This window comes from Rhyacophila brunnea, unplaced genomic scaffold (assembly GCF_057557595.1).
Source record: "Rhyacophila brunnea isolate RB1 unplaced genomic scaffold, BYU_Rbru_1.0 scaffold_17, whole genome shotgun sequence".
Lineage (NCBI taxonomy): Eukaryota > Metazoa > Arthropoda > Insecta > Trichoptera > Rhyacophilidae > Rhyacophila > Rhyacophila brunnea.
In genome coordinates, this window is record NW_028232827.1 from 1,140,291 (window position 1) to 1,161,668 (window position 21,378).

The window sequence follows — 21,378 nt, forward strand, 5'->3', positions numbered from 1 at the left end:
AATACGCACAAGGCTTATTTGTTTACTGACAGCTGATGTACGTATGTTGGTCTCAACAAGGCATTAAAATCATTTTAATATAAATTAATTGGTAATCAAATGACACACATATAACGATGTGTTAGAATCGTTAATTGAATTCAAGGCAACAAGGATATTATTGCATATATAATTAAAACAGCCGGTGGTTTTTTTTTTTTTGTATAAAATTTTACTGAATTGCGTACTTAAACAAGTTGTTTTTAGAATGGACGTCTTTTCTGTCAAACGTCAAACTTAAATAAACCCGTGAGACAATATTATATTATAATGAAAAATCGACAAAGTTGGTAACTATGATTATAATCTCCGTCGTTAAAATAGTATCCGTACGGAAATAATGAGTTGTATTTGTACATATTGGCTAATCTCAAAGTCGGTATCACACGTTTTGATATATTGATTAAAAATTATGGAGTCCAGAAGTGTTCTCTAATTTTTATGTGAATAAAATTGTAGTCTTACGAGATGAAAAAGAATAGAAAATTCTCAATAAATTAGTATTAAAATATATTTATTTAAAATCAGATTTAACACGTTATTATAAGTGCATTCATTTTACAACGTTTTTATTAGGTAGTATTCTTATTTGTCCGGTGGTTGTTTATCCAGTACAAATCTAGCAATCGATTTTTAACTAGCTTCCCGACTAGCTAGACATTTGAAACTTTTAGAATTTTAGAAAATAGACGACTTCTAAAATATGATGTAATATTCTTTAATACATAATTTAAATAATTACAAGATAAAAATAACTTTTTATTTACAACGTTTTTTAAATTTTCTGTTGAATCATATAAACTTGACTTGACTAGCTTAAACGATCAAAAAAATTTGTACTTGATAGAAATAATACTGAAATGTCATTTTGACATTCATTTTGATTTCCGTAGTAACGCACGTATATATTAATAATTTAGGACCCCGAACCCCTAGCAACCAATAATAGTGGATTGGATTACGGATTCCTTCCGAAATAACTTTTCATACAAAACAATTAACTGAAAATGAATTCAATTCTACTTAATGATAGCTAAAAGTATTAAAATAATGCATTGGCAACGTGTTCTGATATATTCTAAAAGTTTCAAATGTATAGCTAGTCGGGGAGTTAGTTAAAAATCGATTGCAAGATTTGTACTGGACAAACAACCATCGGACAAACAAGAATAGGAGCTAATAAAAACGTTGTAAAATGATGAACAATTATTAAAAATAGTTCCCAAGTTTGTTTGGTGATTTCGAGTTTGGAACAGTAGGGTGCAAATATCTGGATTCAATAATAATTGTTTCCTATATCAACTAATTTTTGAAATATTCACTTATGTGTCAAATGTCAAAAAGTCACCAACATACTTACTATGCAGATATCTCAAAATATTAGTGACGATTTTTAAAGTTTATACTCTTAAAAAATGTCCCATTGATGTAGTCTACTAGTGAATTTAAAATGTAGAAAAAGAAATAATGTATCATATCCAGTAACATTACGAAAAATAATATAAATCTGCTTAGGTAACCTAACCAGTGACAGTTTGAAAGAGAAATCGAAACTTAGGAAAATATTTAAGTAGATGTTAATCTTTTTTTATTAAGTATAATGTATATTTTATTCAATGTTACCAACGCTAAAACAGTCACCAAAATACAGCGATTTTTGCTGATCTTTAAGGATATAGAAAATATCTCATGCCAGTGGCGCACCCAGGGGGGGGGCAAGGGGCCCTGGCACCCCCCAAAAATGAAAATTATTAGACTGATTTTAAACATTGAAATTGAAAGCCCTTTGGGCTTAGACAAATAAAAACACGGCAAAAAAATGATTTGTAATAATTCTCCAGCACCCTTTTTAGAAAAATTTCTAACACAAAAATTTCGAAACACTAATGTCAGGTTTTTTTAGAAACCCAATCCCTAATGGAACTGTCAAAAAATTCTCGGTGTACACCCGAATTCCGGAGTGGTGTAGGTCATGGCTGGGCTGACAGGGCTCTAGTCTGGGGCCCGGGCTGTGGGGGGCCCGGCGTGTCGGGTTGACCAGATAAGTGAGATAAACACACATCATAAAATAGCTTTAATAGTAAAAAAAAGTCGCCTGCGGCGCTATTATACTTCATACCCATGAACATTTTCAATTATTTATATAATTGTGCAAAATCGCCAATAATTCACTGTATAAGTACCCTTAATTTGAAAAACGTTTATGTAGTTTTTCACACTGCCTTTAATCTTAGCGATAGGTGGGGGGCCCCCCAAATATCCTAGCCTGAGGGTCCGCTTCTAGATGTGGGGACCATGGTGTAGGTACACCGAGTGCAATAGACAAAATACCGATAATCGAGAAATAAGGCTGTGAAGAAGAAAAAGAGCCTATATGACTAATTTACATTCTCCTCCTTGCCCCCCCCCCCCCCAATATTAAATCCTGGGTGCGCCAATGTCTCATGCTATACACATTTTTATTTTATTTAAGTATTTTTTAATAATAAACGTAACCTCAAAATAATATGTAATAATAAAATGGAGATCCTCTAACAAATTCATATTTTGTAACGTCTTGTTTAGTTATTCTTTTAATGTCTTTTATATTGCAAGCTTCGTAGTTTTATACACAATGCGGCTAACTACCACCGTAACTGCCAATAACCGCCTTGTATATAGAATAGACCTATAGGTGGGCGAAATATTCACACATTCAAATGATATTTTTGATTCATTTAGAAATTAAATTGCTTATATATTATTAACTGCAATGCTTGTTACTAGGTATTTAATTATACATTCTCAAACAAAAATGTTTAAAAAAAATGTAAATATTCCAATTCAAATAAAGGAAACGGTATCATCTATTATAGGATATTCACAAAAGGTATCGTATCGGAAGAGAAGTATTGACACCATAGTGCAGGGATGGCGAACCTTTTTACGTACGCGTGCCAAAATTTCCCAAATATTATTTTTCGACTATCTGACGTGCCGAGCAGTTTTTCATGGGGAAAAATAGTTTTTAATAATCCTATTAAAAAAATATGACGCTCTAGATACCACTAATAGAATATAGGATACATAATATATAGCTTTATCACTTTTTTCAATTAAGCCATACATTTCGGTACGCCAATTTTGAAACTGTCTGCCAGAATTACTACTACTAGGCTTCACCAAGTTTTTGTTTCTTATTTGGTGCAGTCATTTTTTCGGGTTGAAATGAATTTTTTTCATTGTATTGTAAATCGATCAAAATTAGAGGTTCGTGGCATGGCCTGAAGAGGTTAGGTTAGGTTATATGTGACGCATAAAGCCTAAATACCGACCTCTGCAATTATATATTTACATTAAACGTAATGCTTATTCTTGAAGAGTATTTGCCTGCTATTTTTTACAATGCGATCTGTCATTTATTATTATAGGTCTTTTTTACTCTTCAAACGTGTACCATGCAAAATCACCTCGCGTGCCGTAAGTTCGCTACCCCTGCCATAGTGTCTATTTGCTGACGTCCCTACCTGTCATGGAATTTTCATTGCACCAGTCTTGCGAAGGTTGTGATTATCTCCATAAATTTTCAACCAGACGTTGGAGGAAAACCACAAAATTAAATAATAATGATAATATCAACTCGTGAATATTTTGATAAGAGCAGCTGTCAATGTGTACGTCAGAAAGCCGCTGACGATCATAAGTGATAAAAATTCCATTAACAGCATGAGTAACATTATGCTAGATGAGGGCATCTTCATTATGTATTGGTACCTACCAGTGACGTCCCTAGATAAAATGCCGCCCCTAGGCAGTGCCAAAATGCCGCCCCATTTTTATACAGTATTTTTATCATCCTTTCATGACTGCAGTATCTAAGAAATGTTCTGTATGGATCGATTACTAACAAAATATCAAACTAATTATTCGCAAATCTGCCCGTGTCGTTTCTGGTCATCAAGGACGTCGAAGGGCAACGGCAGTAAACTAGATATTGCGAACCCGAAAAAACCAGTGAGCTGAATTTGTTAATGAAAAGATATTTTCGTTATTACTAAGTTAACACATTTACTGCTGACTAATGGCCAACTAATGCAAACGCGCCAGTCGCGTTGTCAGCACTAAATGAGTTAGGTAGCTATTTCTATATATTCCAAATGATTCTCCTCGATTTGCCGCCCTTCGAGTAACTGCCGCCCCCAAGCGACGATCAATCTACCTACCCCCACGGGACGTCACTGGTACCTACACACCCTCTCTGACAATGATATACGTAATTATATCAGTGGCGGTTACATGTAAATTGTACGTAAAACATTTCACCGTGGCACAGTTCGCCGTGAGGTTTCTTATCGGAAAAAGATGACGGTATACTATACGGTCCCCAATGTTATTATTATTAGATTCGATATGAAAATTAATTCAATTTTCGTAGTTGATTTTGGCAAAATTCATAAATTCAAGAAAGAAAACCTAACCTAACCTAACAAATAATACAGTATATCGGCTATTTTTTTAAAATTTGTTTACTGCTGGCTTCATGTAAAGTGTAGATAAACCGACAAGAACCGTGTTTTATTTAGAGATGAATTTTATGTCAGTACTATACGACCCAAAGAGGTTGGACGGTCTTTAATATACGGCCATATATTTCCGATACAACATTTCACGGTGAAGTGTGATACGTCGAACTGCATACGTACAAGTTTACGGGCATGATCAGTGGCGACATTGCCTGTTATTTGGTAACCATTTCAATATAACAAACGACAACAATGTAGATACATTTAAGCTATTTTGTGTGTTCCATTAGTTATGTTAACTGTTAAGTATAAGCTTTAATATAAATACTTAGTCAAATGGGTTAGTACATACGTATCAGTGACGTCCCGTGGGGACAGTCAGGTCATGCGTTGCATAGGGGCGGTACATTATAAAGTGCGGCGAACGAAGGGACGAATTCAATAATTATTACAGCTTTTGAGAGCAGTATTCGGCCATAGTTGTGATCAATTTATTTCAAATATTATTTTTTATAAAGAAACTTGAATTATTTAATTAACCAATCAGTGTTCCAAATCAAATATTATAATACAGTGATTTAAATCGAATCCGTAAACCTAATGAATATTTATTCTGTATAACCACTTGGCAATTCATTTTGTAGACGATTGATAAATTTGAATGTACGTATTATGTTCACCTGTGGAAACAGTAAATTGCGGAAAATATGTTGTGAATAAGCTTTTGTATTATGTGTTATTGCATGATAATTGATTGATTTCCATACGAATCTAAATTATTAAGTCTCACAGAAACACTCATCCTTTTAACGTCTAAATAATAATAAATCTAAATATATTGAAGAGAATCTTAATATTGAGTTTAAACATACGAAAGTGAAGCAAATTGTACGTCTGGTCTAGTGATTAGATTAGCTACAACTAGAGTTGGGTTTCGGGATTCTCCCGAGGGGAATTCTCGAGAAATTTTCGAAATTTTCCATCCCGAATCTCGAGAATTTAAATTTTTAACATTTCGGGATTTCTTTATTATCAAATATTAATTGAAAAAATGAAAAAGGTGGACAGAAACATAAAACGTTCAAAGACTGATCGGGGCATTTAACACAATTAAGCCAACGTCGACTCAAAATTAGCGCAATTTTTGCAACATCAGGGAATTTTGTGTCTCAAAAGCGTACGCGATTGTCAGACGCAGAGATTGAAAGTCTATGTTTATTTAAATTCTATATTAATAAGCAATGTTTTTAACTATTTTCGTTTTCCTACTTCTATTTTGTTTGTCTTCTGACATGAATAAAAAAAATCATATTTTTTTGGAAATTGCCTGTTTTTACACTGATTTTAGGATTTTTACAGGTTTTTTTTTAATATCCCGATATCTCGAGAATTCTCGAGAATTCTTTTCTGGAAATCCCAAATCTCGAGATTGAGATTTTCTCGTGAAATACCCAACTCTAGCTACAACTATGTTCCTTGGTTACAAGTGACTCTACATTACAATAATATGTTCATTTGAAGAATACTTCACACGAATTCTACTGACATTTATTTGCCAATTTGGAGGACGTGTGAAAAGACAATCCGTCACAATGACTGGATAAGCATCCAATTAATAGCATAAAAACAATGTGTATCTAAAAAATGCATCCATTGCTTTAATTAAGAAATCGGAAATGCCAACTTAGCGGTGTTAATAATATATTTTCGTTAATGTTGAAAAACGTTTTTATATAGAGATAAAGCCTAATTGAAGCAAAAAAAAACCACTGGTACACTGGTTAAGACGTGACTTCGCAATGCAGGTTAATTTGCAGAGAACTTCACACTACTAGTTGATAAGCATTCAATAATACTACACTTCGGCATTATTATTTATTTGATAATTCATGTAAAAATTGTGTAAACCCATTTATAACTGCACTCAAGTTCAGTGTACTCACGATGAACATACAAAACGACCGCCATTGCGTATGTCAATAATAGGAATGGCAACTCACCGATCTTAATATTTGTGGAGTTTACCAACTTGACCATGCTTAACGCGCTTATAAAATAGTTTCAAATGTCATCCTCATAACAAAAAGTCCAAAAGTGAGGATCCAGCAATACTGATCTAACATTTTTAGTCAATTACGAAATAGATTTAGGTACATATCTAAAAGCAAGATGTAATCAAAACTCATAAATAATAGTATTATAATATTCATCCAATGTTGTGGAATTTCCCTCTCAAATAGAATAATAATTAAGAATTATATTATAGTGAAGCACGATCGGTTTTCCAATTTTCCGTATAAACTTTACTAATTATATCAATGAATGAATATTTTGAAATAATATAAGGAAATGATTTACACAAAATGTTATATACATATTGCATTATGGTATTGGTAGTATAGCTATGTAATAGGTGTAACCGGCTACTATCTATGCTATCCGGCAATAGAGTAGGATTTGGCCCTTCGAATAGATCGACCACTTCCACGTTAACGTTAATTAGAAGCGCCACAAATCACGCATCACATGCCGACTTCATAATTACATGGATGTGACGCGTACATACTTGGCGCCACTTTTCAGGGCTACCGTATGCCGGCGTTTTTTTTTGTGTTTTTGGTGCTGACACATATTATGTCAAGTCGCCAATCAATACCGGTAATTTTAATCGGTAATAACCGAAAGCTATAAAATATTAGAAAGCGTTCTGAATTATACCTACGCAAGAAAGACAACTAGTTTGATAGCTTAACGGCCCACATGCTCGTCGTAGGTCAAAATTGAGTTTTTATTGTATTTTCTAACCATCTTACCAACCTACTTTAATTATAGTTTGTCAATTTATGGCTACGGCCGTATGTTGTAGCTTAACCACTGGGGAATGCCAAAAGAAATGGCGTATTTCAAAAAAACACTACCTTATTCTTAGGTCAATAATTATTATAAAGCAATCATTATTCGTAGGATGTTTATCACACTTGAATGGTCAAAGACATAGCTTATAATTAGTATCTTTAGAATTATCTTCAAATGTGTTAATCTTGCCGATTTTTGAATAATAAAATGCCTTATTCTTGTCAAATTTGGGATCACAGAGATTATCAATATAATTTTTTATCGTGAATATTTTACAAAAATTATCTCGTCATAAATTATACTAATGGTTTTATAAATGCGTTTAAAAAATAATAAATGTAAAAAATCTTAACACCACTGCACAGTTATGTACCGAAATATGACTATATTCTAAAACATTAGAGCGAGAGGTTTAAAATAATACTATTTTATGTAACAAAAATACTTTATGCAGTCATTAAATGTTTAAAATAAATATGAGGGATAATAAGACTTCAAAATTATATAAATAGATTATCTATAACGTTTAAGGAGTGTCCAGTATCATGGTTTGAAAATATAATAAAAACTCAATTTTGACCTACGACGAGCATGTCCCCCCTTAATGGGTACCTACTTATCCAAAATTCTTTTACTTTTACACGAATTTCACTGATTTCCAAAAAAATGTTCAATCTATAAATCTACATAATATACCTATTATGTATTATAATTATTATTTTACCGTAAGCTCATGTGGACGAGTCATAACTATTCTTATAATCCGTATATCACAACATGTTTTCTACTTGCCTCATTAAAATCAATACATAACGTTTTTAAATATTATTATTTAAATTTTATGACTAATTATATTTTTTCCCTTGTGGTAATTTACCAATTTGTTATTTATTATTAATTATATCCAGTAACAATTTATCAAGACATAACTTGTAATGACAGGAACCTGTTTCATCATTCTCGTATGATTTATCTATATACATGGTTCGAACAGTATAATTCTTGCGTATTTAAGCATGCATCATTCATTTCTTTTCCCCGTATAATCACAATATAAAGCTTAATTTTTAGCTTCTGCGTAAGAGATGCATACAATTAATATTATTAATGACGTAGGTACATATTTATTCAAAATTACGATAAAAAATATACTTTCACGAATTGGTTTTTATAATACAAAATCGACAATATTATTACCATCTTTGTTTTTATGAGAAATGAATGTTAGCCATTTTCTCTATCTATTAAATAAGGTTCATACTCTGTGTTCAAACAACGTGTGAATTTACCATACCCGGGATTCGAAGCCGGGACCCACGATATTATAAGCCAAACGCGTAACCGCTCGACCATCGTCGATGCACATGCATATTATTTAAATGTGTCTCAAAAATTGAGAAAATGAGTTAAATATGTTAAACACATAAATAAGAAAAGAGACAAGTTAAATCAATGCATTTGATATACTACATTCGACACAGGAACATAGAAGATCCCATTCAAACTTTTTCCAAAACGAAATCTTCTATTTTGGCTCTCGTGAAAAGTGGTGATCGTAAACATTATTTATTTTCTCTTTTCCATTCGTACATTAAAAATTATCTTAAATATATTTTTACGCATGAAACATAATTTGACCATGTAAAAATTCTGTAAGTAGGTACGTATAGCATTTTGTTTCTAACATTGGATTACAATTTAACTGAATTACATAGAGATAGGTTACCTATAACATGTTAATAATTGTACGTATTACATTTCGCCGTATCACAATTCATAATGAGCTGTCGTACCGGAAATAGATGGCCGTATAGCATTGAGATCAAAAAATTACCATAGACTTCTTATAATATCTACCATTATATAATATTTTGTTTTATTTTATTATTGTACCTACTTATCAACTATATTCTTTTATTACCACGTTTTTCTTAGCTCGTATTCTTGTTTGTCCGGTGGTTATTTATCCAGTACAAATCTTCCAATCGATTTTTAACTAACTTCCCGACTAGTTAGACATTTGAAACTTTTAGAATATATCATAACACGATGCCAATGCATTATTTTAATACTTTTAGCCATATTTAAGTAGAATTGAATTTTCAGTTAATTCTGTGTTAATTAAAAGTTATTTCGGAAGAAATCCGTAATCCAATCCACTATTATTGGTTGCTAAGGGGGTGGTCCTAGCAACTAAATTATTAATATATACGTGCGTTCCTGTGGAAATCAAAATGAAATTTCAGTATTCTATATTTTGTTTGTTGCAAAATAGCAAAAAAATGGTTTGTTGACAATTGCCTTATTTTGTCCTAAATTATTAATAGGTACATATAATTGTCAAGTTTATATGATTCAACAGAAAATTTAAAAACGTCGTAGTATATAAAAAGTCATTTTTAACTATTTTAAATTTAAATTATTTAAACATTTTAAATTATTTTTAATTCATTTCATTAACAAAATTAATTCATACCTATTTTTTATCAGTTTGTATTTATTGAATATATTTTTGTAAGTATTTTCACAGTATTGATAGAATTATAACGTGTTTAGAATTGTACCAGTTAATAATTCTTTAATTGCTATAAAATTAAATCATACAATTCAAAGTCAATGACATCGAATTTTGTCATTTTTTTGGCAAGTAAAAAATGTACAAACGAAACTTTTATTTTTAATAGGTAAATCCCAAGTCCAAATACCTACATCTGATTCGTACACAAAACAATGGTAGGTTTATTGCGTCCTTTTTAATTTAGTAGATTGTCATGTCACGGTAAATGATTATTTACGAAATAAAAAATAAATAGCAGGTATCCAATACCGTTTTTAAAAACCTTTATTTCACCGCCTCTTGTCGTAAATATATAATTGAATATTAGGAGTTAATAATATTCAAACACTATTATTAAGTAGATATATTAATATTTAGGATTAATATCAATATTGTAAACCCTCAATTTTATTTATTCATTCAAATATTGTCCTCATTTTATTTTTTAATTTGGTTTGGACAAATATTCGAAAAAAACAGTTATCTATTTTTATTTATTGTTTTAATATGTAAATTTTAGATTTAATACCTAGTTAGACCCAACATTATTATCATGACTGCGGGCGTCTTGGTGGAGATCTACGGAACTAAATCACTCCGCTATTTCATGTACACCCAAGATGCCAGCGCCATAATTAGATTAACATTAAAGCCTGGGCATATCTTTTTGCACAAGCAACGAGTGGTCCACTGTTCAGCTGTCAAAATCAGATCCCAGATTGCTTGACAGACTAGTCCTTCACACAAAAACCGGTGGTAATATCGATTTCTAAAAAAATAGTAGCATTGATCGATGCATTACATTTGTAGAAGGTGTGTTAATGCTAGATTGCTAGTGTATTATTTATCATGCAACTTATCTATTCAATTCAAACCATTCCCTGTGTGAACACGACAGACGCGTCAGTATGAGCACTCTATAGAAAAATAACAGGCAATGACAGGTCATCCTTAGACAATAATGGGAGAGGCGGAAAAAGTAGGACCAGTCGTTGTGAATGTATCGGCTTTCTGCTTGAGTCGGCAATGCCCCGTCCCATATCAAGATCATATTATTATTATTATGGGCCTCCACGGATTTTGGTTTTCATGAGAAATGGATGTTAGTCACTTGCTCAACCTATTCGATCCATACTCTGACTCCAATCACAAATTGAATAACAATATGTGTATTTGCCAGACGCAGAATTAGAACCTAGAACCCCTCGACATTATAAGCTGACGCGTAAGCCGCTCGGCCATCGTGGGCGTACCACATAAAATGTGTTAAATTTAGTTAATATTACGTTTTTTCTGTAAATTATTTGTATGCCCAAACAAGGTAATTTAATTATTAAAAACATCTAGTAGCTACAAATGCTTGTGTTATTCATACACCTACACTGAATTCAAGACAGATAAAACAGCAGTATTATTGTACAATTATTAGCAATCAATATTTAGATGACCAATCACGTATGCGGCACATTATATTATGAACGTTATGACAGAATAGGTTTTACATTTTTTTTAAGTAGGTTCCATGGAAAATATGTTTTTTTCGCCTGCGTCTGTAGCAAATTCTACTTGCTCGAACGTCAGTATATACCTACCTAATATGAATGCTAGAAATCTGTTTTACCACGTTTTTCTTAGCTCATATTCTTGTTTGTCCGGTGGTTGTTTATCCAGTACAAATCTTGCAATCGATTTTTAACTAACTTCCCGACTAGCTAAACATTTGAAACTTTTAGAATATATCAGAACACGATGCAAATGCATTCTTTTAATACTTTTAGAAATCTTTAAGTAGAATTTAATTCATTTTCAGTTAATTCTGTTTTGTATGAAAAGTTATTTCGAAAGAAATCCGTAATCCAATCCACTAGTATTGGTTGCTAAGGGGGTTGTCCTAGCAACAAAATTATTAATATATACGTGCGTTACTATGGAAATCAAAATGACATTTCAGTATTATATATTTGTTTGTTGCAAAATAGCAAAAAGATGATTTGTTGACAATTGCCTTATTTGTTATAAATTATTAATACATAGAATTATAAAGTTCTTTTTATCTTGTTATTATTTAAATTCATTTATCCGTTTAAAACAGGGAACTCAGAAAATTGGTGGGAACTGAAATACCTAACGGGTAATCAGAAGAAAGGCAACCGATCTCGAGTAAGGAAGAATACGGAATAAATTTAAACACGTGTCAAGAATACGTTATACATCGAATACTGAAAACTGCTCTTGGTTTATGCATTTACGCTCATTTATTATTGGTGTATTACGCACACTATTGCACGTGCATAATGCGTGTTTCATTTTCATGGGACACTCACACATTCAAAACCCAGCGTCAACATGTGGCGTATTGAATATTGCCTATCGGTATTCTAATTATTATCAGTTCTGTGGTTTAAAATAACCGAAAATAAATTATGAATATTTACTATGTAATGAACATACGAACAAAAATTGAAAGTGTAGCATTGTCATTAAGTATATTTTTTAAGGGCGGCAGTTTGCCTGGGGGGATATCATTTATTACCCACTGTCTTTATAATGTTACCAATTCAACAATAAATATGCAGTATCCACTTGCTATACACATCCTATAATCTCTACTAAGTTTATATAAAGCAGCCGGCGTTATTACTAGGAATTAATAATTATATTAAAACTTTCTGATGAAAACACTATATCGAATGAATTTAGTTAGCTGCACGTCTAAATTTATAAATAAATGTCGTTTTCGAAAACTCGATTTTATTAGAACACGTTTAGATTATTAATTTTGTACCGAAATAAACAACTTTTGAAGGTAACGTAGGTAATCAATTGATTTAAATACACGTTTAATAGAAATTGGGTAAAGATTTGAGTTTGCCTTGTTTTGTTTATGGTGTTGGGACTTACATATACGCAATTAAAAATAAATATACCTACGTACTAAACTAATGTGTTTAAAATTCCGCATCGCTATTTTAAAGACTAATATTTTTCTCAAAACGAAACCAAAGCACCACTACATACTTTATCTGTTTTCCATCGTTCACTTCCGATCAATGTATCAATAATTTTACTACGAAGGAAGCCAATACATTACACGACTGGTCCTACTTTTCGCCCCTCCCGTTGTCAATGGATGACCTTTCATTGCCTGCCATTGTCTATAGAGTGCTCATACTGACGCGTATGTCGTGTTCACTCGTTGGAGTATTCTTTCAGATTGTTTGAACGTATCTTGGAGACCTTGGAGTTCATTGGATTTAGTGGTAGGGAATGGTTTGATTTGGATAGATGAGTTGTTAATGATAAATAATACACTAGCATTAATACACTTTCTACAAATGTAATGCATAGATCAACGCTACGTATTTTTTTGGAAATCGATATTATCGCCGGTTTTTGTGTGAAGGACTAGTCTGACTTTGACAGCTGATGAATAACAGGAACGTAGGTATATTATTTATAAATAACACTGATGGTTAATATATTTGATTTGAGAATTTTTCATAATTCAATTTGAAACGAGAAAAGGCGAATCAATATGTCAAGCAATCTGGGATCTGATTTTGACAGCTGAAAAGTGGACCACTCGTTGCTTGTGCAAAAAGTTATGCACAGGCTTTATTAATCTAAAGATGGCGGTGACTCGTATCTACCTACCGATTTGTCACACTCTATTATACAATATTAATGCCAATACGAAATTTATCTGAACGTGGAACCAACCAATTTGAACCTTAACTTAGAACTTAAACGAATTTAATCCTCACTCCCTTAACTACAATATATCGTCTAGCATTTGTAAAATGCAATCTCATGTCTGGACAAACATTGTCTTCGTAAAGGAGAAATCATAATGTCTAAAATGCAATATGAATATACCTACCCACTATCAAAATCAAGGTGTTGACCCTCTTTAACATGTTTCACCGGTTTTTTTCATTAGTAGCTTCTCTTCAATAATTATTATGTTTGATAACTAAATATATATCTACATTTATTATAATAATACCAAATGACTAATAGCCACTTACCTACTTGCATCTCGCACAAAACACATGCATGGCAATACATTTTTATATATTACCATTTTCAACAATCATCATTCAAATTGATTATCTTGTTATTTATCAAGGGATTGTATTTGGATAGTTTTTTTTTTCATTGAAAAGGATTATTCAAACATAATGTTATCAGTTATCACTTATCAATGACTTGTTAAAAAACGTATTGGAATGATCCATTTGAATGTATGTATTTACAGCATTTTCAATGGTGGGTGTATTATATTATCAATTATTATTGTAAAGAAGATACACTTTTTCAAATCTTCAAATGCATATTATACTATTGTAATGATCAGCTACTCTTGACGTAATAATTTCAAATTCCTAAAATAATATTCATAGACAGCAATGACGTAATTCACCGCAACTTCCTCTCACCAATTATCACACAATTTTTTTTTCATTTCGAGCCATAGATTAATTTCGAGTATGTACCTATTCAATAATTACCATAATAAGATGCAATAATATTTAGAGGGGGTGTGAGCATCGGCGATTTTCTATGACCCAGGCGACGCAATCGATTCATCAGAAAAATTAAAAGGGGCCTCGAAACAGTTCAAACCTATCATGCAATTATTACATTAGGTATACGAAAATATTTAAATTATACGTACTCGTATTTCTCCCAAATTAGTAAGTACTTATACAATATTACCCATAAGTATAATCTGGCAATCCGGGGGCCCCGAGTTATATTTACGTGATTTTCTCAAAGCCTGGGTCGTTGTGATGGGTTGTTTTCTTATATTACTCAATATACTACTATTTTATTACACTACTGTCATTGGGGTTCGTGGTCCACAATTAATCCACTCAAAAAGATATTACCTAAATAATATGTACTTGTACAGAAATAAAATAAACCACTAATATTATTACTTATGTGTCACCGTTATCATCTTTAATATTAGTAATAATTAACATTTTCAGTTGAAGGGTGTGATTCTAGGAAAGAGATACATTGATATTTTTCCTAAGTATCTATGTCGATGGGTCGGCCCACGTGCTCGTCGTAGGTCAAAATTGAGTTTTTATTGTATTTTCAAACCATGATCCTGGACACTCCTTAAACGTTGTAGATAATTTATTTATATAATTTTGAAGCCTTATTATCCTTTATAGTTATTTTAAACATTTGATGACTGCATAAAGTATTTTTGTTACATAAAACAGTATTCTTTTAAACCTCTCGCTCTAATGTTTTAGAATATAGTCATATTTCGGTACATAACTGTGCAGTGGTGTTAAGATTTTTTACAATTATTAATTTTTAAACGCATTTATAAAACCATTAGTATAATTTATTACGAGATATTTTTTGTAAAATATTCACGATAAAAAATTATATTGATAATCTCTGTGATCCCAAATTTGACAAGAATAAGGCATTTTATTATTCAAAAAATCGGCAAGATTAACATATTTGAAGATGATTCTAAAGATATTTGTTATAAGCTATATCTTTGACCATTCAAGTGTGATAAACATCTTATGAATAATGATTGCTTTATAATAATTATTGACCTAAGAATAAGGTAGTGTTTTTTTGAAATACGCCATTTCTTTTGGCATTCCCCAGTGGTTAAGCTACAACATACGGCCGTAGCCATAAATTGACGAACTATAATTAAAGTAGGGAGTAAAATTATGTTAACGCGCGTGTTTGAACATGTACCTAACCGAATTTTTTTTTATTTTTTTTTAAACGGTACATGTTCAAACATGCGCGTCAATATCATTTTACTCCCTACTTTAATTATAGTTTGTCAATTTATGGCTACGGCCGTATGTTGTAGCTTCACTCTTTAAGGAGTGTCCAGGATCATGGTTTGAAAATACAATAAAAACTCAATTTTGACCTTTGACGAGCATGTTCTCCCTTAAGGCAACTCATATAAAAAGAATAGTTGGAATTTACAGTTTTTATTTTATCATGGAGGAGGCTCAAAATCAATCAGTGCATAGGAGAGTCTGAGAAGTGTGAGAAGGACGAATACGTACTTATATATAACCATGTTTTGTTTGTCTTGTTTCAGCCGCTGGAGAATGTCAGTTAAGAAATGGACAAATGGGACAATGCATATCGATATACGAATGTCCCGGAGCAATGAAGTAAGGATACCTATTTTTAAATACTTTGTAGAAAACATAATAAAATCTCTCCATAGCACATTGTCTGTACATACTTCTTTGTAGCGCTAGAAGTACTTTTAACTGTTCAGAATACTCCCAAATGGATATACCTGTAATATGGGTATCTACCAAAAGTTTGGACTATTGGAGAAGAAATCTTTTTCTTCAGCATCTTCAGTAGGTAGTACCTACTGATATTGACATAAAAAACTATAAATTGAATGACCTTTGTTTTCTAATATGATAAACTTCATTGATTTATGTCATTTTTTAATTAAGTGTTTAATTCTAAAAATTTCTCTATTGTGTGTAAGAACCTCTATATATATTATTATTATAAATTAAGAAACAAATGGTTTGAATATATGCTTAATTGTTTGCAAATAGTTTATACAATTTTACACAGATGGGATTTTTTTTTTTTTTTTCTTTATTTGGAAGCAATTGAGCTCTTCTCTGAATGGAAGGCTATTCTGCTTTTTATGAAATCAAAACTATCTATTATTCATAGACTAACATTTTTATTGTCGTCATATAAAATTGTACTCGTAGATTGATTCACAAACTTACTGATTGAAATATCACCGAGATTTGAAGAATATCAAAGACATTGTAAAACAATAATAGCGTGTTTACCAATCTGCTTCATCACAATAATATTAACGATTGGAGGGTATTCTTTATAATTTATAGTAATTTGAGGGAACAGTCATTTTATTCATTTCTCAATAATGCAATAACCATGAAAATGGTAAAAAAAATCCTGGAATGGAAATGATTACATATTATAATATAATATAATAATTATTACATCTATAAATACCTCTCATAATTTAAATAAATGTAATAATATTATGATTGTCTGCAGCCAATGATTGAGTATTGTCTTTATAATATTATTTATTTCTTGCGTTCACAAAATATTCTTTTATTAATTGGACAGTATTGTGCAACAAAGAACCAACCCTCAACATGTTAAAATATGAGTTAGTGCTATAATGTGGTTCGCATAGAGTCAATTTGTTAGGAAAAAAATGCCACAATGTAAGTGAACGTTACTGCCATCTATCACTGTAAGAATCAACCCACATTCATCTATAGACTGTTTCAATTTTGCAACAAAGATCCAATCAACATTTTTTGATAAAAAATGCATTAACTCATACAGCGCTGACGACACGGATGCCGTGTCAGCATTAGATGGCCATTAGATATAATTAGCATGTTATTTAAATATGGTAATTAAATATTAATTAACTGGTCTGCAGTGACTGAGTTTAATTTCCTCAGATAAAGCAAAAGTTAAATAGTCAATATTAAAAGGTAAATAATTACTTTCAATATTTTTGAATTCCCAATGAATACCATATTGTTTAGCAACACATAAAACTTAAAGGCAATTTATATCAGAAGTAGATTTTTGTGGATTGGTCCTTTGTTGCATAATACCGTCCAATTGTAGATTATTAACAGTCAGTAGCAGTTACAATAGATAGTATGTGGTGTTATTTTAACATTCCTAATTATAACTTTCAGGCAGATAAAAGCTCGCTCGTACGTACGGTGTGGGTTTGAAGGCTTTGCAGAGATCGTATGCTGCGCCATAGAAGGTGATATACCGGCTACCGTTGCCACAACTCCGACATTAATTAACAAAGACGGTATGCACTCGAGAATATCTGACCAATTTAATTCGATTCATTTACCTTATGGGAAATTAATAGTTTGAATGCATCATTAAAAGAACAATACGCTTCTTCTACGCACATTTCAACAGAAACATTATTGTATTCATATAATATAACTACTACCATTTCATTATTACTTTCAATTCACTTGAGAATGTAATCATTCATAATTATGTATTTTAAAATCTGCTAATATGTATTATGTTTCTGTTTATTTTTCATGACAAAATGTCAAAGAGAATATATTATTATTATTTTCATAAAAATTTTATGTCATACCAATATTATTTACTAGTTACTAATTTACTCAATATTCGTTATATAATATTAATTATGACATATTTAATTTTTTGTATTGTTTTAATTAATAATTCACAATTTATTTGGTGTCCGGTATTATTCAGTGCATTTTTTCATATATTATTGTTGTGATTAGGATACTAACATTATTATTATATTCTTATGTCCAAATACATAGTCATATAGTGGCCTTAAGCAATAGTTAACCAGTAACTTAAGAAGAACAAATGACGTTCTTATTATTGGAACATCTTCATAGCATTGTGCATTTGGTCATTAGAATTTAGAATGAATATTATTTATTTTTTTATTTGGAAATTGCAAAGCATGACTTTATGGTGCTATTTTATGCAAGCGTTTGAGAATATCTTCTTCTTTTTAATGCACTGTCCACTCATTGAATTTCTTTCACGGAACTACTGATTGATATTAATTCTTTAGCTACCAATAAAGTACTGTTTTCATTAGTTTTACAATTACACAGTATTATCCAAAATATGAATGAGTTATGAGCGATCACAATTAATTGGATGCTCTAAAAATATAACTATTTATCTATTAAAAAATGAAGACAATACACACAAGTGCAAAACAATAATAAGTCTAAATTAATAAAAAATAATTGTTTGTCCTGAGATATACCCAGCAATAAACTGAAATATTTAAAATATTATAAGACGAATGTGTATCCATAGAGGGAAGATGGTGACTATACTCTCAGTTATCAGCTGTGATATTTCTGATCTTCTATATTCCCATTATCGGATAGTATCTATGGTTAGACACTCACAATATGAACAAAAAATTTTCACTAATTAATATACCACCAATAAGTCATGTTTACTTACTGTTTATAACAATTATTTATAAAATGTTTTTGTGTCCACTTAACATAGTTCTTCCTAATATTATTATAACACACTGTGTCTGATACATTATCATAATAGTATATTCACATCATCGCATCTATTCTTTCCGCAAGGCAGCTATCGGTGGCTAACGAGTGTAGTTTATCATATTTATGTATTGAGGGGTTAATTGTTACGATAAGTTTATTGTCTGAACTGTCAAAAAGTGCTATTTTAATAGCACCTCACTTGGTTGTGTTAACTTTTAGAGTGAGATAGACAGTTTAGACGGCTAAATTATTGTAAAATTATAATACCACGTAATACCCTTGATAGCCGCCGATAGCAGCCTTATGTATAGAATAGATGCGCATAACAATATAATATGCATCCAACACTTACTACACTCTCTATAACACTACATAGCATCTATTGGCATATATATTATATATGGTTTCATAATATAAAATTATTTATATCTCAACATAACTATAAAATTTATTTTTAAAAATTAACAATCATTTACAATATAATATTATCATTTTATTTTACCGCTATAATATCCATACTCTCAATATTATTTTTCTAACTGCTTTTATTATATTATACATTTCCAGCACTAATTAATCAGTTATAATCTATTTAAATCGTGAATCAAATTTTCAATTAAAAAAAACATTTCGTCATTTTAACGTAAAGTTAAAATAAGTATCTCTATATTATAATATAACGTAAAAAAGTAGGACATATGCCTACTGTATAAAATAATATCGATGAATGATTTAAAAAAAGTAACAATTCAAAAATTCCAACGTGCAAATTGTATAATAATTGAAATTTTGAGTTGTTGCTGTTTTAAATCAGACATTGATATATTCGCATGATCTTATGAATTATTAAACTCTGCCCGTCAAAGAGAGTTTGAATCATCGCTTTGCAAAAGTATTGGCATGCAATCGGAAGCGTTCTTTATAGTTTTTTTTTAAATACATGTATGGCTTATTAATTTTCATTTTGTGTAATTCCATAGCCAAATAATTTTATTTTACTTCATTGTTCTATGTCTGTGACTAATATAAATTATGTATAGATTACTTACTAATTAATATACTGGAGTAAGTAAGTTGAATAAAATTGTACTGATTATATTGTATTTAAAACAACATTTAAAAATAAATTGCATGTTTTAATTAAATCCTAAATAATGATTATGATAATATATTTTTTTGTCATGATGACTACGGAGGAGAATTTGATAAATGATTTATTTTACATTGTAACACACTATGGCTTCTATGTGGCGGGACACTTGTTTTAATATATTCTAATTTAATTCATCGGAATTATCAACTATATCCCCAAGCATGTACGTCAGCCACAATTTGCCATGGTGTGTTACAGATGATGACGATATTTTCTTTGGACCAGATGAACCGATTCGGGAAATAGACTCGCCCAGTAACAATGACAATGATGTGCAGTATCCAAGCGACAGAAAAGCAGATCAATGTAATTATTTAATTTATATTTTTAATAATCTATAGAACAACTAAACTAAACCATATAATGCTCAATTTTTGTATGTGTTTTGAGTTAAAATGTGAAATTGCTCATTTACACACTTCCAAATTAATAGTATGCGGAACATCGAAAAAGTTATTTTGCATATTGCTACCTGAAAGCAACAGTGCGATAAGTCAAAAATATTAGCTTTGACATAATTCACCTTTAATATTTGTGTCATAAAAATGAAATGGTTAACACTGCCAATTATTATGTTTATTTTGTTATTAACAATTGGTTATTTTCAGTTATCCACTATTGCTTTGAAGTTACGGGACAATTTTAATAAATGCAAAAGTGGTATTTTTCTTTTAAATGGGGTATTGCAATTTCTAAAAAAATCTCAGTGATTCATAGATATAGCTTATCTCAAAATCGACGTTTTTCACTGTTGCTTTCAGCTAGCGATACCAGAGACACCCAGCAGGAAAAATACGAAACTTGCAATTTGAGACTTGTTTTGATAATTTAGATTTTAAAGCATTTTAATAAACAAATACGTACTTATCTGAAAACATTTAAGTAAAAAAAAACTGTGAATTCATTAAAGGATCCAATCCTGCAACTACAGTATTGTTACATGGTAATTTTTATAATTAAAATTTAATTTATTAAGTTTTCTATAATGGATAGAAAAGCTTTTTTTACCAATCCATAGTTTTAATGTTTTATATATTTATTTTAAATAAATATAAAAAATGAAAATGTTTCCTGAAAATGAAATCCTCTTTTTGAATAGCCATACTAACATTAGGTTATACCTATGCAATAACTTCAATAATGCAAGTATAAAATATTTACTAAGTTTTCATTCATGCTTACCTTTTT

The 21,378-nt window shown here is 30.8% G+C and overlaps 1 protein-coding gene across 4 annotated transcripts in view; it reads left to right on the forward strand.

Moving 5' to 3' along the window:
- The window catches only part of LOC147073528 (serine protease persephone-like), a 35,492-nt gene that overhangs the window by 7,182 nt on the left and 6,932 nt on the right, over positions 1–21,378 (forward strand). The window contains exons 2-4 of one of the 4 annotated variants that reach the window (XM_085944367.1): positions 16,055–16,130; positions 17,688–17,812; positions 20,389–20,496. In XM_085944367.1, the coding sequence (XP_085800493.1) occupies positions 16,055–16,130; positions 17,688–17,812; positions 20,389–20,496 (309 nt within the window). The remainder of the gene's footprint in view (positions 1–16,054; positions 16,131–17,687; positions 17,813–20,388; positions 20,497–21,378) is intronic. The other 3 variants (XM_085944368.1, XM_085944369.1, XM_085944370.1) reach the window with 3 other exon arrangements.